Source organism: Bubalus bubalis, chromosome 20 (genome assembly GCF_019923935.1).
Source record: "Bubalus bubalis isolate 160015118507 breed Murrah chromosome 20, NDDB_SH_1, whole genome shotgun sequence".
NCBI classification, from domain to species: domain Eukaryota; kingdom Metazoa; phylum Chordata; class Mammalia; order Artiodactyla; family Bovidae; genus Bubalus; species Bubalus bubalis.
The window spans coordinates 13,984,518-14,003,300 of NC_059176.1; the positions used below are offsets into that span (position 1 = coordinate 13,984,518).

At 38.7% G+C, this 18,783-nt stretch overlaps 1 protein-coding gene across 1 annotated transcript in view; it reads left to right on the top strand.

The window, feature by feature from the left end:
• The window catches only part of CATSPERB (cation channel sperm associated auxiliary subunit beta), a 127,527-nt gene that overhangs the window by 90,631 nt on the left and 18,113 nt on the right, over nt 1–18,783 (top strand). The window contains 3 exon segments of the mRNA XM_044932981.2: nt 4,838–5,028; nt 7,742–8,074; nt 13,146–13,285. Of these exon segments, the coding sequence (XP_044788916.2) occupies nt 4,838–5,028; nt 7,742–8,074; nt 13,146–13,285 (664 nt within the window).

An 18,783-nucleotide genomic window follows, 5' to 3' on the forward strand; every position in this document is an offset into this window, starting at 1 on the left:
GTAACCTTGATTAAAGCAGCTTCATTGGCTTGGGATGAGAGCAGTGGGCTGGAGAAACAGCACGGGTACTGGAATTGGAGTTTATCAGGTATAGGTAGTTACGTTTGATGGCGACTGCCTTTCTGTAGTGTTTTCCCCACTCAACAGATATTCCTCTCCACCTCAGGAACTTCCTGACTCCTAATTTTAACCCCATCCTTCATTGCCCAAACCCTCTTCTCTCCTTTAAAAGCTGAATTCTTACGTCTCCTGTAAGAGTGGAGCTTGATTGCCCCCCAAGAGCCATCCTGGACACTTGAATACAAGAGACTCATTTACTTCTCCAGTGGTGGGAGAAGTGGGATGGCAGGGTAAATAATTAAGGTGTCTGCCTTGCTATTGGTCAGTGACTCAAGATGCAAAGAGGTTAATAGTTTTTTTTTTAATTACGGTAATAAGCTTTATTTTTTAAGAGCAGTGTTAGGATCAAGCAACATGGATCAGAAAGTACAGACAGTTCCCATGTGCCTCATCTCCACACATATCTCCCTCACTTTGTGTCTGACACTACAGTGGTTTATTTGTTCCAATCCATGAACCTATACTGACACATCATCAATCACCCGAAGTCCATAGTTTATGTTAGGATTCACTCTTGGTGTTGTACTTTCTATGGATTTTGACAATTCTATAATGACACATATACATCCTATATTATCATACAGAATATGATGCCCTGAAAGTCCTCTCTGCTCTTCCTGTTCATCCCTGACATCTACACTGTCTCTATTTTGCTGTTATTATTCAGTTGCTAAGTTGTGTCCTACTCTTTGTGACCCCATGGACTGCAGCAAGCCCGGCTCCCCTGTCCTTCACAATCTCCTGGAGTTTGTTCAGATTCATACCCATTGAGTTGACGATGCCATTCAACCATCTCATCCTCTGTTGCCCCTCTTCTCCTTTTGTCTTCAATCTTTCCCAGCATCAGGGTCTTTCCCAATGAGTCAGTTCTTCTCATCAGGTGGCCAAAGTATTAGAGCTTCAGCTTTAGCAAGCGTCCTTCCAATGAACATTCAGGGTTGATTTCCTTTAGGATTGACTGGTTTGATCTCCTTGCTGTCCAAGGGACTCTCAAGAGTCTCCTTCAGCACCACAATTTGAAACCGTCAGTTCTTCGGTGTTCAGGCTTCTTTGATGGCTCAATGGGTTAAGAATCCACCTGCAATGTAGGAGACACAGGAGACATGAGTTGATTCCTGGGTCAGGAAGATACCCTGGAGAAGGAAATGGCAACCCACTCCAGTATTCTCGCCTGGGAAATCCCATGGTTAGAGAAGCCTGGCAAGCTACGGTCCATGGGGTTGCAAAGAGTTGGACATGACTGAGCACATAAGCACAACAGTCTGGCCATTTAACCACTGTGCTGTGCTCTTTCAGATTGCTTACAGCTTAATAATTACAGCCTTATTTATGGTCCAACTCTCACATCCATACATGACCACTGGAAAAATCATAGCTTTGATTATATGGACCTTTGTTGGCAAAGTGATATCCCTGCTTTTTTAAAATGCTGTCTAGATTTGCCATAGCTTTCCTTTTAAGAGAAAGTGTCTTTTAATTTCATGGCTGCAGTCACTATCCATGGTGATTTTGGAGCCCAAGAACATAAAATCTGTCACTGTTTCTACTTTTTCCCCTTCTGTTTGCATGAAGTGATGGGACCAGATGCCATGATACTAATTTTCTGTATGTTGAGTTAGTTTCAAGCCAGCTTTTTCACTCTTTTCTTTCACATTCATCAAAAGGCTCTTTTGTTCCTCTTCACTTTCTGCCACGAGAGTGGTATCATCTGAATATCTAAAGTTATTGATATTTCGCCTAGCAATCTTGACTCCAGCTTGTGATTCATCCAGCCCAGCATTTTGCACAATGTACTCTGCATAGAAGTTAAATAAGCAGGGTGACAATATACAGCCCTGTCATACTCCTTTCCCAATTTTGAACCAGTCTGTTGTTCCATGTCTGGTTCTAACTGTTGCTTCTTGACCTGCATACAGGTTTCTCAGGAGACGGATAAGGTATTCCCATCTGTTTAAGAATTTTCCACAGTTTGTTGTGATCCACACAGTCAAAGGCTTTAGCATAGTCAATGAAGCAGAAGTAGATGCTGTCTCTATAGTTTTACCTTTTCCAGAATGTCATGTAGTTGGAATCACGCAGTGTGTTGCTTTTCATATTGGCTTCTTTCACTTAGTAGTATCCATTTAAGCTTCCTTCATGTCTTTTCATGACTTGATAATTCATTTCTCTTTACCACTGAATACCATTCCATTGTCTGGATATACCTCAGTGTTTTAATCCATTCACATACTAATTAAGCAATCTTGGTTGCTTCCAAGTTTTTGGCTACTTTGAATAATGGTGCCATGAACATTCTTGTTCAGGTTTCGTGTTTAACTCATTTGAATAAATACCAGGGAATTTGTTTGCTGGATCATATGATAAATGGCTTTCAAAGTGGCTGTACCATTTTACATTTCCACCAGCAATAAACAAGAGTTCTTGTTGCTCTTTATCCTCACCAATATTTGGCATTGTAGGTAAATTTGGCACCTTGGATTATTGCCATTGTAATAAGTGTGTAGTGGTATCTCATGGTTGTTTTAATTTGCATTTCCTGATGATATATGATGCGTATACTCGTCCTTTCATACGTTTATTTGCATCTGCATGTCTTCTTCAGTGAGGTGTCTGTTTAGACCCTTTGCCCACTTTTCACTGGGCTATTTGTTTTCTTACCGTTGAATTTTAAGAGTTCTTTGTATTGTAGGGGTTGGCATCTATCAATCCAAAATATGATATTTTGGCTTAAGGATTACTTTTGGTCAAAGGCAATTAAGAAAAAGCAGACATATAGAAAGGCAGGATGATTCTTAACCATCAGAGACAACTGGAGACTTCTACCAGTCTAGAGACATTGAGAGAATTCTTCACAAGAAGCACTATTAAAACCAACCCTTCTCTTACAATAGTTTCTCCCATGTATTTACTTTTTCAGTTGGCCACCCCTAAACGTCTTATCCCCTTTTTCTGTCTCTTGTCAGTGAAGTTGCTCAGTCGTGTCCAACCCTTTGCGATCCCATGGACTGTAGGCTCCTCCATCCATCGAATTTTCCAGGCAACAGTACTGGAGTGGGTGGCCATTTCCTTCTCCAGGGATCTTCCCAACCCAGGGATCGAACCCAGGTTTCCCTCATTGCAGGCAGACGCTTTACCGTCTGAGCTATCCCCTTTTTCTGTCTCTTGTCACTTCCCCACAAATATATTATTCTTTATTAAGATGCTACATAAGCCCCAGGTTCTAAACATTCCTTTGAATTACTCATCACTGAGGCTTCTCCCTGGGTAAGGATGATACACATTAATAAATTGTTAATTTTTTTATTGTTAATATGGCCTTTGTCAGTTTAATTTCTAGGGTCCCAGGCACAGAACCTAGAAGGGTAGAGGAAAAAGCAATTCTATTCTTCCCCAATAGTTTATTTTGGATAACAGTCCTTTGTCAGATATGTTTTTCATAACTATTTTCTCCCAGCCCACATCTTGTATTCTAATTCTTTTGACAGTGTCTCTCACAGAGCATAAGTTTTTGATTTAACAAAGTATGGCTTGTTGATTTTTTTCATTCATTGTGAAAGGATACTCTAAGGATTGTGTCCTTAAAGTTGTATCCAAAGAGTCATCACCATACCCAAGTTCTTCTAGATTTTCTCCCATGTTATCTTCTAGAAGTTTTACATTTTATGTTTAAGTCTGTAATTCATTTTGAGTTAAATTTTTGTGAAGGGTATAAGGTCTGTGTGTAGATTTATTTTTTCTTGATATAGATATCTTAGCTTAGGGCTTCCCAGGTGGCTCAGTGGTAAAGAATCTGGCTGCCAATACAGAAGACACAGGAGACACAGGTTTGATCCCTGGGTAGGGAAGATCCCCTGGAGTAGGAAATGGCAACCAACTCGAGTATTCTTGCCTGGTGGGCTACAGTCCATGGGGTTGCAAAGAGTCAGCACGACTGAGTGACTTAGCACACACACACATCTTAGCTTAACATTTGAATGTTGTTTTTCTTGCTTATAAAGCACATGCTCATTGCAGAAATTTCCTAAAAGGCAAATATAAAGAAGACAATGAAAATCATGACTGTTAACACTTTGATCAAGTACGGATTAGTCCTTTTGAACATTCATTTCAACATTTTTCACTATACTTCTTTATTTTAGACATTATAATGTGACCGCTTTCCTTAGGTAATGAAAAACTGTTTGTAAGAATCATTTTAATGGATGCTTTTTTTCTAGGTAGATCAGGTGTTATCATTTAGTTAATTTTCCTATTGTTGGCATTTTTATTTCTAACTTTTATCATAATGCTGTGATGAACATCTTTGTGTGGAAAACTTTTCTTCCCCTCTGTGTTTCAAGTTATGTCCTTAGGATAGAGACCTATCAGTAGATTTATGGGATCAGAGGGAAAAAAAAAAATTAGAACTCAATGCATAGTTTCAAACTGCTTTCTAGTAGTGTACCATTTTACCATTTCATTAATGTCTGTCTCTCAGTTCTTATCACTATTAAATCCTATCTTTTAAAAACTTCCTTAATTTGATAGGTGAAAAATCACATCCCATTGCTGTAACAGACATTTCATCAATTACTAATGAAATTGAATAAATGTTACTCAAATATTCATTTGTTAACCATTTGTGGTATTTTTTATTTATAAATTATATGTTTATGAACTTACTAATTTAAACCACTGTTTTATCCAAATTGCTTGATATTTGTTGGTTTGTTTTTAGGAAAACTGGAACAGCTTACATAAGAAAGGTATTTCAACATAATACTCCTGAAGGATTTTTGTCCTCAGTTATTGCAGAACTGATAGACCCTTTTGGAATAGAGGAAGTAAATGAGAGCTCTTGTTTGTCCAGTTCCCTTTCCATTAGTGAAGCTGGAAATCACTCCTATAAACTTAGTCTTCAGTTACAAAGTAAGTGTAATGATATTTCTGATGGCTGGGAAAGATGAAGAATTATCTTTTGGGATGAGTGTTCATGCTCTTTTATAGAACAATAGATTGCAAAATTTAAACCAATTGATAATCTACAGAAGTCTACATATACTTAAATTCCTAGAGGAATTCTTTATTTTTAATATAATAAAACCTGATTTCTCCACTGGGATGAATAACAGGCATCTTACATTTAATACGTTCTCTCACTTGATTATTGCAATAGTCTCTCTCTCTCTCTCTTTTTTTTTTTTTTTGGTCAGGTTTATTAAGGTATAACTTACATGCAGTAAAATTCACTCTTTTCAGTGTATGTCTATGGATTTTGAGAAATCCATTCATTCAATGATGGAGCCACCATTGTGATCAGTCCCATAAAACTCTCTCCTAATTCTTTGCTCTCCCAACCCTGGCCCCTGGCAACCAATGATCTGTTTTCTGTTCCCCAAATTCTCTCCTTTCCAGAATGTTACATAAATGGAATCATACAATAGACAGAATTTTGACTCTACCTTAAGTATTTGTGTACAGGTTTTTGTGTATACATATGTTTTCACTTCTCTGAAATAAATGCCCAGGAGTGCAATTGCTGGGCTGAATAGTAATTGCATATTTATTGAGTTGGCCAAAAAGTCTGTTCGGGTTTTTCATAACATCTTACAGGAGAACCTGAACAAACTTTTTGGCCAACTCAATAGTTTTTAGGGAAACTGATTTCTCTGCTTTCCTTCTTGCCCTTTCTCTGTCACATGCCCAGTCTATTCTCAACAGAGAAGCTTAAGTGATCTTACTAAAACATAAGTTCAATCATACCCCTTGTTGATTTTCTGTCTGTGTGACCTATCCACTGATGAAAGTAGGGTGTTAAAATCCTCTACTATTTGCATATTGCTATCTATTTCTCCTCAAAGTCTATGAATATTTGCTTTATTATTTAGGTGCTCATTTGTTAAGTGCATAAATATTTACAAATGTTATATCTTTTTGTTTGACTCTTATTATATAATAACCTTCTTTAGCCTTTGTCTTAAGGTCTACTTTCTCTGATATAAGTATTGGTATCCCAGACTTCTTTTGATTTCCACTTGCATAGAATATCTTTTTTCATTCCTTCACTTTCAGTCTGCATGTTTCCTTACATCTAAAATGAGTCCCTTGTAGGCACCACATAGCATATCTTGTTTTTGTTTCTAAATCAACTCAACCACTTTATATCTTTTGATTGAAGAATTTAGGTCATTTACATTTAAGTAGTTATGGATAGGTGCGCAGAGTCAGACACGACTGAAGCAACTTAGCAGGAGCAGCAGCATGCATTGATCACCACCTTGTTAATTTTTTTTGGTGTTTTATACCAAAAAAATACCAAAATACCAAATTATGTTGTACACCTGAAACTAATATTATGTATCAATTATATCTCAAAAAGTCAAAAGGTGGAGAGGAGAGTGAGTGACCAGCATCATGCATGTGTACTCAGTCACTCAGTCATGTCCAACTCTCTGCGATCCCATCTGCGATCTGACTGTAGCCTGCCAAGCTCCCCTGCCTATGGGATTTCCCAGGCAAGAATACTGGAGCAGTTTGCCATTCCCTCCTGAAGGGATCTTCCCAATCCAGAGATCAACCAGCATCTCCTGCATTGGCAGGTGAATTCTTTACTACCGAGCCACCTGGGAAGCCCAGTGGTCAGCATATATGATAGTTAATGCTGCTAGATTAGATGAGATCACTGGGAAAGCAGGTGTAGATAAAGAAAGGAAAAAGTTTAAGATCCAGTCTCCGGTATTCCAACATTTAGTGGTCAGAGAGATGGGGAAGACTGGATGGTCTACTAGGAGAAGAGAGTATGTCTCAGAAACCAAGTGAAGAAGTTACTTCAAGAAGGAAAAAGTGATGCTGTGCTACATGCTGCCAAGAGGTGGGTTTAGAAAAGAGGTCAGAAGAGAAAACTGCCCGATGGATCTGTGTCAAAGTCACTGGTAAAGTTGACAAAAGCTGTTGTTGGGTGGAATCATGTAGACAAAAATGACATGTAGTCATTGGGTTAGGGTCAAAAAATTACAAGAGGCAGGGAATTGAAGACAGTGAATAAGGCAATCCTTTTGGGGAATCTCACAGTGAAGGGGAAAAGAGAAATGAGATGGTAGTTGAAGGAAATGTAGAAAAGGGTTTTTTGTTGGTTTGTTGAAATGGGGAAAATTAGAACATGTGTGCATAATAAAGGAATTATGAGGTTCTCTTCAGACTACTTCTTTTTTTTTTTTTCCAGAACAAGGTGAGTATCATTGTTGATGTGTTTCAAAAACATTTTAAAATAATGACTCCCCTCTCCTTCAAACAGCCATCTTTTGACTTCTCTCATATCCACTCTGATGGATTTTCTCCAATCTCTAGGTTATTAAGGCTCTTACTAGTTCTATAGAAAAGAAATCAACTTTCTCATAATTACTTAACCCAATGTGGGTTGTTTTTTGCTGAGAATTTTATAGAACTAGTTTTACAGTAGAAGTTGTGATACACTTTCAACAAAATAATTTGAATTATGACCAGAAATCTGACAAATATGTTCTCTAGTTAAGACCATAGTTTAAAAACTCAAATAATATATTCCTCAGTTATGTCCACCAGTATTGCTTGGAGAACATTGGCCATTCTATTTTATGCCAAATCATTCTTGTTTTAGCTCCAGGTGTTATCTCCTCATTTCAAGATTCGGATATAGAAAAGACTGTGGTGATTCCTGGTTATAGCAGCTTCCTGATCACAACGATATTAGACAATGAGAATGCTTTAGCTGTTGCTACCATGCCTGAGATAGTCCCCCATAACAGGACCTTTCAAAAAGACTCCTGGTTCTTATACAACTTTGGAAAAAGGAATGGACAAACATGGAACATATATGCAAAACCATGTAATTACTGGTTTCAACAACATGATGATTCACTATCCCTCAGTGTCCTGAAATACATTGATCTGGGGAAATCTCACACTTTAAAAATGAAGGTCATACCTAATACAAAACGTAAGTTTATTTTTATTGGGAAATAACAGGAGGAGATATTATTGCTTTTCTTGCATGTAAAATACACTCTTTGATATTTCCTTTATCTTTGGTTTCATTAGTAGGTGGCATTCTATCACTAACAGTATAACCTTCTAATTATTGAGCACTTATGCAAAACTCTCTATTAAATGTTTTTATATATTTAAATTTTATGGTTTATGACTATCCTAATGGGCTAGATTATAATCCTTATTTTATAAATGAGAAAAATGAGGTTATATTACCAGCCCAAATTTACAGAGGATTTTAGTTTAAATTTTAGCTGCCCTCTGAAAAGAAAACCTTTTAATTACCTTGTTATTGTTATAACCATTTCAAATATTTATTTTAAGCCAAAAAAAAAACCTTTTAAATAGAATTCTATACTTTGCTCCGTTTTCCAAGTATTTATTTACAGTATTTATGTATTTAAAAATATAAAGCTTACTAAAGATGATGATAAAATAGCATGCTATAAAAAAGTAAGACAAAAAACTTTAGTACATAACTTAGCTAGAAAGTGAGGAAAAAAAGATGAAAGACAGGAGAGAGAAAAAGGAAAATCTTGTCACTAGAAATGAAGACGTTAGCAAAGTATTGCTCAAAATTCTCCAGGCTAGGCTTCAACAGTATGTGAACCAAGAACTTTCAGATATTCAAGCTGGATTTGGAAAAGGTAGAGGAATCAGATATCCACTGGATCATAGAAAAAGCAAGAGAATTGCAGAAAAACATCTACTTCAACACTACACTAAAGCCTTTGATGTGTGGATCACAACAAATTGTAGAAAAATTCTTAAAGAGATAAGAATACCAGACCATCTTCCTTGCATCCTGAGAAACCTGTATGCAGGTAAAAAAGCAACAGTTAGAACTGAATATGGAACAATGGACTGGTTACAAGTTAGAAAAGGAGTACGTCAAGGCTGTATATTGCCACCCTGCTTATTTAACTTATATGCAGAATACATCATGCAGAATGCCAGGCTGGATAAAGCACAAGCTGAAATCAAGATTGCCAGGAGAAATATCAATCACCTCAGACATGCAGATGACACCACCCTTATGGCAGAAAGTGAAGAGGAACTAAAGAGCTTCTTGATGAAAGTGAAAGAGGACAGTGAAAAAGCTGGCTTAAAACTCAGCTTTCAAAAAAACGAAGATTGTGGCATCCAGTCCCATCATTTCATGGCAAATAGATGGAAAAACAATGGAAACAGTGACAGACTTTATTTTCTTGGGCTCCAAAATCGTTTCAGATGGCAACTGCAGTCATGAAATTAAAAGATGCTTGCTCCTTGGATGAAAAGCTATGACAAACCTAGATAGCTTATTAAGAAGCAGAGACATTTTTTTGCCAACAAAGGTCCATCTGGTCAAAGATAAGGTTTTTCCAATAGTCATGTATGGATGTGATCATATTGGACCATAAAGAAGGCTGAGTGCCAAAGAATTGATGCTTTTGAACTGTGATGTTGGAGAAGACTCTTGAGAGTCCCTTGGACTGCAAGGAGATCAAACCAGTCAATCCTAAAGGAAATCAATCCTGGATATTCTTTCAGAAGGGATGACAGAGGACAATATGGTTGGATGGCATCACCAACTCATTGGACATGAATTTGAGCAAACTCCGAGAGTTGGTGAAAGACAGGGAAGCCTGGTGTGCTGCAGTCCATGGGGTCACAAAGAGTCAGACACCACTGAGCAACTGAGCAACAACAACAAGAAATGAAGAGGGAATTCAAAATCGAAAGAGTTAGCTAATATGTAGCTCCTACAAGGTTATGAGGCTCAGATGTAGACAGTGGAATGTGTTTTAATGCCCAGCCATTGGTTTGAAGATGTAGACCTTTAGACATTTCTACCTTGTGGTATGAAGTTGGAACTGAGAACATTAAGTAAGGCTGGAACCATCAGATAGTGGAGAGGTGAAGAGGCAATAAGAACAATGCTACCCAACAACCCAAAGAAGGAGATAGGGGGACTATGATCTCCATGGGACTCATAAAGAATTTCTTATAAAAAACCCAAATTTCTAGACTGTGTAACACCCAGAGACTACACACCAGATACAAGATCCCAAACTGAGAAATCATTACAATCCCTGGGCCCCAGCTTAAGGAAGCACAAAACCACCTGTATGAATACTTTCATAAACCAGGTAACATGGACTTGCACACACAAAAAAGTCAATCTTTCTGACTTACTTCACTCTGTGCATATGTTTGGAATCTAGAAAGATGGTACTAATAAACCTATTTGAAGGGCAGCAATGAAGATGCAGACATAGAGAACAGACTTGTGCACACAGTGGGAGACGGAGGGGGTGGGACAAATTGAAAGAATAGCATGGAAACATATACATTACCATATGTAAAATAGATAGCAAGTGGGAATTTGCTGTGTGACACAGGAGCTCAACCCAGTGTTCTGTGAACCTAGAAGGGTGGGATGGGCTGGGAGATGGGAGGTGGGTTCATAAGAGAGGGGATATATGTATACCCATGGCTAATTCATGCTGATGAATGGCAGAGGCCAACACGATATTGTAAAGCAATTATCCTCAAATTAAAAAAATATGTATCTACATTGACCATGTATTCAGAAAAATAATTTTAAAACCATGTAAGGAAATGACCCAACATAAGAAAAAGTCAACAAGCATAGGAAACCAAATTTCAATCTTGAGTTAATAAAAAAATCAGAAAGACATTATAAAAATAATAGTATAATACATATATATATAATATATAAAAGAAATAGAGGAAAACAATAGAACATGAAATACTAGAGATCACTTCAAGAAAATTAGAGATATCAAGGGAACATTTCATGCAAAGATGGGCTCAATAAAGGACAGAAATGGTATGGACCTAACAGAAAGAGAAGACATTAAGAAGAGGTGGCAAGAATACACAGAACTGTACAAAAAAGATCTTCACGACCCAGATAATCATGAAGGTGTTATCATTCCCACTCATCTACAGCTGGACATCCTGGAATATGAAGTCAAGTGGGCCTTAGGAAGCATCACTACGAACAAACCTAGTGGAGGTGATGGAATTCCAGTTGAGCTATTTTCAAATCCTGAAAGATGATGCTGTGAAAGTGCTACACTCAATATGCCAGCAAATTTGGAGAACTCAGCAGTGGCCACAGGACTGGAAAAGGTCAGTTTTCATTCCAATCCCAAAGAAAGGCAATGCCAAAGAATGCTCAAACTACTGCACAATTGCACTCATCTCACATGCTAGTAAAGTAATGCTCAAAATTCTCCAAGCCAGGCTTCAGCAATACGTGAACTGTGAACTTCCAGATGTTCAAGCTGGTTTTAGAAAAGGCAGAGGAACCAGAGATCAAATTGCCAACATCCACTGGATCATGGAAAAAGCAAGAGAGTTCCAGAAAAACATCTATTTCTGCTTTATGGACTATGCCAAAGCCTTTGACTGTGTGGATCACAATAAACTGTGGAAAATTCTGAAAGAGATGGGAATACCAGACCACTTGACCTGCCTCTTGAGAAACCTATATGCAGGTCAGGAAGCAACAGTTAGAACTGAACATGAAACAATAGACTGGTTCCAAATAGGAAAAGGAGTTCGTCAAGGCTGTATATTGCCACCCTGCTTATTTAACTTCTAGGCAGAGTACATCATGAGAAACACTGGGCTGCAAGAAGCACAAGCTGGAATCAAGATTGCCAGAAGAAATATCAATAACCTCAGATATGCAGATGACACCATCCTTATGGCAGAAAGTGAGAAGGAACTAAAAAGCCTCTCTTGATGAAAGTGAAAGAGGAGAGTGAAAAGTTGGCTTAAAGCTCAACATTCAGAAAACGAAGATCATGGCATCTGGTCCCATCACTTCATGGCAAATAGATGGGGAAACAGTGGAAACAGTGTCAGACTTTATTTTTTGGGCTCCAAAATCACTGCAGATGGTGATTGCAGCCATGAAATTAAAAGACGCTTACTCCTGGAAAGGAAAGTTATGACCAACCTAGATAGCATATTCAAAAGCAGAGACAATACTTTGCCAACAAAGGTCCATCTAGTCAAGGCTATGGTTTTTCCTGTGGTCATGTATGGATGTGAGAGTTGGACTGTGAAGAAAGCTGAGCGCTGAAGAATTGATGCTTTTGAACTGTGGTGTTGGAGAAGACTCTTGAGAGTCACTTGGACTGCAAGGAGATCCAACCAGTCCATTCTAAAGGAGATCAGTCCTGGGTGTTCATTGGAAGGACTGATGCTGAGGCTGAAACTCCAATACTTTGGCCACCTCATGCAAAGAGTTGACTCATTGGAAAAGACCCTGATGCTGGGAGGGATTGGGGGCAGGAGGAGAAGGGGATAACAGGATGAGATGGCTGGATGGCATCACCGACTTGAGGCACATGAGTTTGGGTGGACTCCGGGAGTTGGTGATGGACAGGGAGGCCTGGCGTGCTGTGATTCATGGGGTCACAAAGAGTCGGACATGACTGAGCCACTGAACTGAAAGCATATATATGGAATTTAGAAAGATGGTAACAATAATCCTATATGCGAGACAGCAAAAGAGACACAGATGTATAAATAGTCTTTTAGACTCTGTGGGAGAAGGCGAGGGTGGGATGATCTGAGAGAATAGCATTGAAACATGTATATTATCATATGTGAAACAGATCGCCAGTCCAGGTTTGATGCATGAGACATGGTGCTCAGGGCTGGTGCACTGGGATGACCCTGAGGGATGGGATGGGGAGGGAGGTGGGAGGGGGGTTCAGGATGGGGAATACATGTACACCCATGGCTGATTCATGTCAGTGTATGGCAAAAACCACTACAATATTGTAAAGTAATTAGTCCCCAATTAAATAAATTTTAAAAAATAAAAAAATAATTTTTTTTCAGAGAAGTATTAAAGTTCCCTAGCTATATTTGTGGCCATTATGCAGCCTTCATAATAGATTCTGTAGATGTTCTAGAATTCTGATTGACCAATCATTATGAAACTGCTTAAAATTTTCTTGATTTCATGTTAACTCTTGGTTTTGTTTCCATAGTTCTTAGAACGCTTGAAATACCACTACTGCAAGTAATTGTTGGAAACCCAAATTTGTTGGAAGTTAAAGTTGAAGGCTATTTTGATGAAACTGATAGTTATATAATGGAAGTTTCTACAGCTAGCAAAACTCTACACCAAGTAAATTTTCCTTCAATTATTTTTTAAAATCTATTGATTATAGAAAATTTAGGGTATAAACCAAGAAAAAGACAGAAAAATTATGCATAATCCTACCTATCAAGGATGATGAAACACTTTTAATATCTTGGGCATTACAGAAAGGCTGTATGTGATAGACATTAAAAAATTAAGCTCTGGAAAAGACTGGGTTTTCACTGCTGCTACTGTTTTTGTGGGCTTCCCAGATGGCACTAGTGGTAAACAACCCACCTGCCAGAAGACTCAAGAGACCTGGGTTTGATTCCTGGGTTGGAAGATCCCCTGGAGGAGGGCAACTCCAGTATTCCCGCCTGGAAAATCCCATGGACAGAGGAGCCTGGCGGGTTACAGTCCATAGGGTCCCAAAGAATTGGACACGACTGAATCGACTTAGCACACATGCAGGCAGTGTTTTTCTGAGCTTGAGAAACATACTTTGAACAAATTTCCTCATCTATAAAATGGAAGTGATAATAATACTTCATAGGATTGTTTTGAGAATTAAATGTGATAATTCATGTAGGCCATTTCAGTAACTGTCTGGCACATAGGAAATGGTCAACAAGGAAATAAACACTGAGTATTTATTTCAATAAACAATGAATACTCATTCATTGGAAGGATGGGTGATGAAACTCTAATACTTTTGCCACCTGATGCGAAGAACCGACTCATTGGAAAAGCCCCTGATGCTGAGAAGGATTGAAGGCAAGAGGTGAAGGGAGAGACAGAGGATGAGATGGTTGGATGGCATCACTGACTCAATGGACATGAGTTTGAGCAAACTCCAGGAGGTAGTGAAAGACAGGGAAGCCTGATGTGCTGCAGTTCATGGGATCACAGAGTCAGACACAACTTAGTGACTGAACAACAATGAATTTTCCATTTTTTCCTTTTTTCCCTGAAACTAGGAGAGCATTATATATACACTTAAAAAATTTCCTCCTTCTAAGAGGTTGATACGGCTTCCCTGGTGGCTTAGAGGTTAAAGCATTTGCCTGCAATGTGAGAGACTTGGGTTCGATCCCTGGGTTGGGAAGATCCCCTGGAGAAGGAAATGGCAACCCACTCCAGTATTCTTGCCTGGAGAATACCATGGATGGAGGAGCCTGGTGGGCTACAGTCCACGGGGTCGTGGTCCGAGGCCCTCGAGGAGGAGAAAGGGACAAATTTTTTTTTTTCTACATTCCTTCATCTTAGTCACATAAGATGTTTCTTCCTTAAGCTCTGAATTGTTATTGCAACAATCCATTTCTTCTAAGACTAAATTTGTTTAATCTCAGAGCTAATGATTACACAACAAAGCAACTCATTTGCTCAAGGGTATGTTTTTCCTTAAACTCTATACTAATGATTCAGTTCAGTTCAGTCGCTCACTCGTGTCTGACTCTTTGTGACCCCATGAATTGCAGCACGCCAGGCCTCCCTGTCCATCACCAACTCCCGGAGTTCACCGAGACTCACGTCCATCGAGTCAGTGATGCCATCCAGCCATCTTATCCTCTGTCGTCCCCTTCTCCTCCTGCCCCCAATCCCTCCCAGCATCAGAGTCTTTTCCAATGAGTCAACTCTTCGCATGAGGTGGCCAAAGTACTGGAGTTTCAGCTTCAGTATTATTCCTTCCAAAGAAATCCCAGGGCTGATCTCCTTTAGAATGGACTGGTTGGATCTCCTTGCAGTCCAAGGGACTCTCAAGAGTCTTCTCCAACACCACAGTTCAAAACCATCAATTCTTTGGCGCTCAGCCTTCTTCACAATCGAACTCTCACATCCATACATGACCACAGGAAAAACCATAGCCTTGACTAGACGGACCTTTGTTGGCAAAGTATTGTCTCTGCGACAGCAAAAGAGACACTGATGTATAGAACAGTCTTATGGACTCTGTGAGAGAGGGAGAGGGTGGGAAGATTTGGGAGAATGGCATTGAAACATGTAAAATATCATGTATGAAACGAGTTGCCAGTCCAGGTTCGATGCACGATACTGGATGATTGGGGCTGGTGCACTGGGACGACCCAGAGGGATGGAATGGGGAGGGAGGAGGGAGGAGGGTTCAGGATGGGGAACACATGTATACCTGTGGCGGATTCATTTTGATATTTGGCAAAACTAATACAATTATGTAAAGTTTAAAAATAAAATAAAATTTAAAAAAAAGTAGGTTTTTAGCAATAAAACTTCCCTTCATCAATGAAAAAAAAAAAAAAAAGTATTGTCTCTGCTTTTGAATATGCTATCTAGGTTGGTCATAACTTTCCTTCCAAAGAGTAAGCGTCTTTTAATTTCATGGCTGCAATCACCATCTGCAGTGATTTTGGAGCCCAGGAAAATAAAGTCTGACACTGTTTCCACTGTTTCCTCATCTATTTCCCATGAAGTGATGGGACCGGATGCCATGATCTTCATTTTCTGAATTTTGAGCTTTAAGCCAACTTTTTCACTCTCCACTTTCACTTTCATCAAGAGGCTTTTTAGTTCCTCCTCACTTTCTGCCATAAGGATGGTGTCATCTGCATATCTGAGGTTATTGATATTTCTCCCGGCAATCTTGATTCCAGCTTGTGCTTCTCCCAGCCCAGCATTTCTCATGATGTACTCTGCATATAAGTTAAATAAGCAGGGTGACAATATACAGCGTTGACGTACTCCTTTTCCTATTTGAAACCAGTCTATTGTTCCATGTCCAGTTCTAACTGTTGCTTCCTGACCTGCATACAGATTTCTCAAGAGGCAGGTCAAGTGGTCTGGTATTCCCATCTCTTTCAGAATTTTCCACAGTTTATTGTGATCCACACAGTCAAAGGCTTTGGCATAGGCAATAAAGCAGAAATAGATGTTTTTCTGGAACTCTCTTGCTTTTTCCATGATCCAGTGGATGTTGGCAATTTGATCTCTGGTTCCTCTGCCTTTTCTAAAACCAGCTTGAACATCTGGAAGTTCACAGTTCACGTATTGCTGAAGCCTGGCTTGGAGAATTTTGAGCATTACTTTACTAGCATGTGAGATGAGTGCAATTGTGCAGTAGTTTGAGCATTCTTTGGCATTGCCTTTCTTTGGGATTGGAATGAAAACTGACCTTTTCCAGTCCTGTGGCCACTGCTGAGTTCTCCAAATTTGCTGGCATATTGAGTGTAGCACTTTCACAGCATCATCTTTTAGGATTTAAAATACTACTAATAAAAAAATACTAATGATTATATAACAACAATATATCGTGCTCAAGACCATGTTTCTCCTTAAGAACCTTCTGACTAATCCTGTTATCTTAAAATATATGTTGTGGGAGTGGGTCTGGTAAAACCTTTCTATTGTTAGGAACCAATTGAAAAAGTATATAAAGTGAAGTCACTCAGTTGTGTCTGACTCTTTGCAACCCCATGAACTGTAGCCCACCACACTCCTCTGTCCATGGGATTTTCCAGGCAAGAGTGCTGGAGTGGGTTGCCATTTCCTTCTCCAGAGGATCTTCCCAGGGATCAAACCTGGGTCTCCTGAATGGTAGGCAGACGCTTTACCGTCTGAGCCACCAGGGAAGTCATCAGGGAAAGAATATATAAGGCCTTGATAAAACTATCAAGACTATCAAGAGTGGGGCACTCTTCCCCCTTCTGATGTCTATTTCAGAAGCTTTCTGTGTCTCTTTTTCACTGTAATAAAACCTCTGCCACATGAAGCTCTGACTGCCTGGAGCCTCTTCTCTGGTCCTGAAGCTAAATTCTCTTCTTCAGAAATCACAAATCTGACACCACTCACTGTAAGCTACTACTTCCACTTAATTTTATGGTATAATCCTTTTGTGTCAATAAATATTTTTGTATATTCTAAAATTTGTCTATCATGAACATTTTCAGATACAGACAAAAGATGAATTTCCATATACCTACTTCTCAAATTAAACAGGGTTTTGACACTTGTTTTGTTATTCTAATTTTTTTTGGTTTATATTCTGACCAATGATATTCAGAATTCATTTATATTGTTATAATACAATATATTATATTCTGTTACATGAATAGCAACTTCATGTCACTTCACTCCTATATGCTTCCACGTTGTTGTTCAGTTGCTAAGTCATGTCCAGTTCTTTGCAACTCCATGGACTACAGCATGCCAGGCTCCTCTGTCCTCCACTGTCTCCAGGAGTTTTCTCAAATTCATACATATATGCCATCCTACACATCTTCAAAAATATGTGTATAATCCCTCACATAACAAGAATGCCGTTTTCACCCTTGAAATTTTTTAAGCTAAATTTGTTTTGATATTCTATAAAGCCCAATCCATAAGCAAATTCCCCCAATTTTCTCCAAAAAATTGTTCATGGTTGGTTTGAATTGGGATCCAAACCAGAGTCACATAGTCTGTGGTTATGTATTCATCTTTCATCAAAAGTAGGTATTGCTCCATTATCTTCCCCTGCCATTGAAATGCTGCTGTTGAGTCAGTTATGTTGCAGAGTTTCCAGTATTCTGGATGTTTCTGTTTGCTTACTTATTCCTTCAGAGAAGGCCCTGGCACCCCACTCCAGTACTCTTGCCTGGAAACTCCCATGGATGGAGGAGCCTGGTGGGCTGCAGTCCATGGGGTCGCCAGGAGTCGGACACGACTGAGCAACTTCACTTTCACTTTTCACTTTCATGCATTGGAGAAGGAAATGGAAATCCACTCCAGTGTTCTTGCCTGGAGAATCCCAGGGATGGCGGAGCCTAATGGGCTGCCGTCTATGGCGTCGACTTATTTCTTATTGAACTTGGGCGTCCCCCCTCCTCACATCCCAAATTTCCTTTATTTTTTTTCCCCAAATTTCCTTTAATAGTAGAACCCTGCTTAGATTCTGATTTGATGTGATTTGGCAGAAGTTCATTAAAAATTGTCATTTTTAATGGAATATAGAGTATGGGGATAGGGACAAAACTACCAGAGTTACTGTATCTCTACAACTATTAGTAGCTCTACATTTTTTAATTTCCAGAAATACTTGAGAATTTCAAACAGAATTTATCAAATTTTGTTGAATGTTTAATGTTGTGCAAGGTGAAAATATGTTTTCTGTACACAAATTTCTACTAAAAGCATATCTTTGTGAAATACAGTGATTGCTAAGTGAATATCTTCTTTTCAGAATGTATACCAATGGAAGTAATTTTATTCGTATTATCAAAGCAAATGTCCACAGGCTCATCAATGAATGAGAGAGGCCTTGCTATTCTAAGTTGGTTTTATATCCAACTACATCCAATTATAGTGTTTAATAATAAACACTTGATCCTTGTTCTTTTTTTTTTTGTTTTGTTTTGTTTTGTTTTTTTGTTTTTTTTTTAATTTTATTTTATTTTTAAACTTAACATAACTGTATTAGATTTGCCAAATATCAAAATGAATCCGCCACAGGTATACATGTGATCCTTGTTCATTTTCAAATGTCACCCACAGACAATTAGATTGGGATGTATTTCTTCCTGGAAAAGAATATG